This window comes from Buceros rhinoceros, unplaced genomic scaffold (assembly GCF_000710305.1).
Source record: "Buceros rhinoceros silvestris isolate BGI_N320 unplaced genomic scaffold, ASM71030v1 scaffold46170, whole genome shotgun sequence".
NCBI lineage: Eukaryota > Metazoa > Chordata > Aves > Bucerotiformes > Bucerotidae > Buceros > Buceros rhinoceros.
In genome coordinates this window covers 1-4,460 of record NW_010388705.1, presented here as the reverse complement: position 1 = coordinate 4,460, position 4,460 = coordinate 1, and the positions used below count along the sequence as shown (strand labels likewise).

General features: G+C 43.0%; 1 protein-coding gene across 1 annotated transcript; it reads right to left on the bottom strand.

The window, feature by feature from the left end:
- Nucleotides 1-1,041: 1,041 nt before the first annotated feature.
- On the bottom strand, nt 1,042-2,788 carry LOC104488904 (glutaminase kidney isoform, mitochondrial-like; the record flags this gene model as incomplete). The annotated part of the gene is made up of 4 exons (XM_010131002.1): nt 1,042-1,379; nt 1,694-1,757; nt 1,921-1,997; nt 2,727-2,788. Coding segments are annotated over 4 exons (360 nt in total), but the record flags the coding sequence as incomplete, so codon positions are not given.
- Nucleotides 2,789-4,460: the final 1,672 nt, after the last annotated feature.

Sequence of the window (4,460 nt, the reverse complement as noted above, 5' to 3'; positions counted from 1 at the left end):
CTGTTCTCCACAAAAAGGCATCACCTGCTTGTGCTCCTGGTGCTGAGCTTCTGTTCTACACCAGCAGGATCCCACTGATGCAATATCCTGCTTCCTGGTTGACAGTAGTGCAAGAAGAGAACATACTCCAAAATTTGGCTTATCTCCTGCTCTGCTCATGCTTTGATTGGCTCCACACTCCTTAAAGCTGTTTCATTCCCTCCGCGTTCCTTACCACAAGCCTAAATTAAGTCAGATTTACATGTAATATTTGGTTTAGTGCTTTGCCTTTCACATACTTCCATTCCCCTCACTGGTTCCTGATGCAACCGCCAAGAACACCATCCATGAGCCCAAGAGGGGTTTTGCCGCTTGTCACAGCTTGCTGTAGTGCAAATAAACCTGCAAGGAACTCAACTGCAGACTGAAGCACCCGCCTTCCCCAGATTCAGGGAAGTACTTTAGCAGCTGAACATGGAGAGAAGAGGGAGGTCAGACAAAGAGAACTGAGAAATGCTTCGAAAACAACCCACTAAACAATTTGATGATGTGTAAGTCACATTCCCCTACACCATTTGGTCAAATAAACCTTAAAACAGATTCCCTGACAACACTATCTCTAAGAGAAAGCCAAGACCATTAACAACTGTCACCTATTTACTGATGTTTATATTATGATGTTTATATTATGTAAACAAGGTTGTGTGGAAATTTTTTTTACTTTTTTTTTCCCCCCAAAGGGAAGTGCAGATCCTTACTTAACACATCCAGCCTAAATCTACGTCAGCATCCTCAGCTTCTGAAAAACCTCACTGACGCTCATACCTGACAGTACTCTGGCTCATCTGGGCCATACTGGAAACAGAGGGCTATAGAAACAAAAATATTTCAGCAGAAAAATTCCTGACCACGGACTAGAGTTCACATAGAACACAAAAATAAATTAAGTAGTGCACAGTAAAGCCAACAACAGCTAAATATTTTTATACATCAATTATATGCAGCATGAGGTAATATTGCTCACATTATGGAGGGAGATTCTTGGTTGGTTTTGTTTCTTTTGAGAGAGATTGGATTTGTCCTGTGCGTATAGAAACTCCTGTAACATAACACTGAAGTAACAGAGACTTCTGTAAAATATATACCACTATCATCAGATAGAAACACACACGCTCTTCATTACTTATGTACACCACAATTAAACAGGTATGTGATTGGATTCTTAGGATCTAGCTGAAGGTGATTAGAGTAGGCCATCCAGATTTTTATGAACCGTTCGGTTCTCCTTTCCGTTGTTGGAATCCTCTGACGGTGTGTATTGGACCTGATATTCCTGAAGAATTTTAAATACATCATGGTGTCCAAAATGTAAAGCTTCATCCATTGGAGTGTTATTCCACCTGCAGGAAGGAGGGAGCACAGTATTTCAGGCCAGCACATAAATACAAAAGGACCAAAAATTCTTTACACACTGTGCTAATAATTAAGCACACAGACCACACTCAGTGCAGTAGCTATGAAAATACTTTGAACGCTGAGCAGCACCTTTTAAATAACAGTTTGAATGGTTTCACCTTTTCATTCCTGTTTGCTCTGCAGAATCCACAGAGAAGCAGGAGGCTCCTGTTCCTTCTGCTTCAGTGTCCAGTCTGATTCGATAGACACCTCTCCTCATGGGGGCTAGAGAGATGCTACCAGCAATGAAACCGCTCACCTGTCTTTGGGGAAAGGATTCACTTTGCACGCTTCCAGGAGAAATTTAACAACGTCCACATGTCCTGTAAGACAGGCAGGGTTCTGAGTGCATATACTTAAATATATCAATGTATACACATACATACAGAATTTTACAAAGCAGGTTATGTCTATAAAGAGTGAAGATTGGCTAAAGAAAGCCGACCACATTCCATGATCAGCAAATCATGTTTGAGGAGACACTACCTTCTGCAGCTGCGACATGCAGGGCAGTTCTTGAGTCATAGTCTCGTTGTTCCATATCCATTCCTGACAGAGCAAATCTAAAAAAAACCAAAAGACCAAAAAACCTCAGTGCAGTGTCTTACATAATTAAAATGAGTTACAAAACCAGCATGGAACAATAACCCTATGCTAAAACTGCTGCCACAAGAGGATGTAAATGGTACCAAGTATGTCGTACCTTCAGTTACAATGAAAGGGGCCTTTTTACTGCTTGGGCTTTACAAAAAGGCAGGGGCTTAACTCTTCTTTCTGGTCTGCAGCTGTTACAAAGGAAAATGAAATGTCTTTGTAGAAAACGTAACAGTTAACATATTTAAAATCTAACATGGACACGCTATGTCATACAAGGCAAAGTCAATCTGTGCCACCCAGCAAAATGCAGGGAGGACTCCCAAGCCTGAAAATCCTCAACAGCATTAAGGTACTGGGAGAGTTCTGTCATCATCGGGCTACGGTGCTCTGGGGCAGCAGAGTTAAACCATACACGTTTTTCCGCCCACTAACTACATTCAGATATATTCTAGCCAAATACGTATGTTCATTTTGTTCTTACCACTATTACTTTAAACATTGCCAGATTCTGTTCCAGCTTTAGAATGCCAAGCTAGATTTCCTACCCTCTTCTGCAACAACGTGCCTCTTCCAGCCTGAATTTCTGTGGTAGTTCCAGAACTGACTTAAAAAGCAGGCGAGAGCACAGCTAAGGTTTTCTGCCATCACTATAAAAAAACCCGTTAAGGTATCCCCAACCCTGCATGGATTTTTACCTGCGGAGTGCAGAGACATCCCCCGTGTAGGCAGCAAACAGGAGATTTATCACGGACTTCACCTACAAAGAGAGATGACGTCTGGTTTATTTAGCCTCTTTCCTCAAAAATAAAACAAATGGAAAACCCAGAACAGCCCCATTTTGGGGTCTGGGGGTTTCTTTCTTTTCTTGTTTTGTTGTTGTTGTTTGTTTTCAGAGAACATTCCCAATGCTAGGAGAAATCTGTGTTAGCAGAGGAGAAAAAATGGTGCTGGTTTTGCTCCATATTATGGATTTCCCCCGCATACATCTAATACAGAGGCTTTCTTCAAATAAACAAATTGTGAGCAATCCTATCACATCATGAGCCACTACAGGAAGCACAAGGTTTCAAGGCAAAGCAAAAGGATCTTTTTAGATTGTATAACACAGGTAAAGTCTCAGGCAAGCAGTGCTTTTCTCAGCTGTATTAATTACTCCAATAAGGAACGATACTGCTCAGCTACACTGACCTTGGCCCACGCACATTTTTAACATGTCCTGGCTATAACAACTCCACAGGTTTTAACACGAGCCAAAACCAAGACAGACGGTTTTACGCATCCCACATCAGCTCCTTTCCCAAACTGGTACAGCCACTTCTAGGCACCATTTCACAGCAATTTCTAGCTAACGTCCTAAATCCTGCGTTGCTTTTTAAGTTGAGTCTACAAAGTTCTGTTGCTGCTACCAGCGAAATACAGAGATAAAGGATGCTGCACTGACCTTCTAGAAGAGGAGAAACATAAGAAAAATCACCACCCACAAGCAAGTCTCCCACAGATTTCTGCAAAACAACTGGCGTATTTTCACAGGGAAACAGATGAGCCAACATCTGTGCCTCTTACAAACCAAAGCAGTGGAACTGCTTGTTTTTTTACACCTCAAATACACAGTGATGCAAAGAGAGACTCAAGCAAAAGAAGACAGAGCCAGGATGGAAACAGAGCCACGCTCCAGTATCCATAAAACCCTGCAGTTCCTGTTCAGTTTGCGCTATGAGGCTCACTGGGCTTAGGAGTCTGGCACAGCAAGTGTCAGACCTGCTCAGCGGGATCTGCAGGTCTCCATCCCCTCTCAGGAAGCTCAGTTCCCCCTGGCTGCTCCTAAACCTGACAGACTCCAAAGGCTGGGCCCCTGGACTCTCTCAACACTGACCCCAAAGCCCCTGGGTCACCTTTAACTGCAGCAAACCTGACATCATTGCCTGGACGCTCATAAGCATTACAGAAGACAGACCTGAAGTAATTCTGTTCCTCCCATGAAGATGTTTTTAAAGCTTCTGGAAAAAAAAAAAAAAAGCCAGCAACCAAGAATCCTACAGCACATCAGTGTGGGCTTTGCTCACGATGCAGAGCCAGCCACCCCCGGGTGAGCCCACTCACCCTACAGCTGGGCTTGCCTTCTCTCCCAGCCCTGGCTCCCTCCATACAGGAGGTCCAGGACCACGGGAATGAACTGTTACAAGCATCCTGCAGGGATGCTGCATCCCATCCTTTCTGTGAGAAGCTTGCAGCTGCCATGGCGACACCATCAGCTGCATCACCAAGTATCTAGGATGAGCAAAGGACATTATGTCTTTAATAAAAACCATTTCAGAGGTAACTGATCATCCTGGCTGGGCTTCTCTCTGTTTCTGGGAAATACAAATTTCTATTAAATTAATAAAGCAAAAATAACACGCATGCATTCCTTCCTGAAAAAAAAAAAAAAA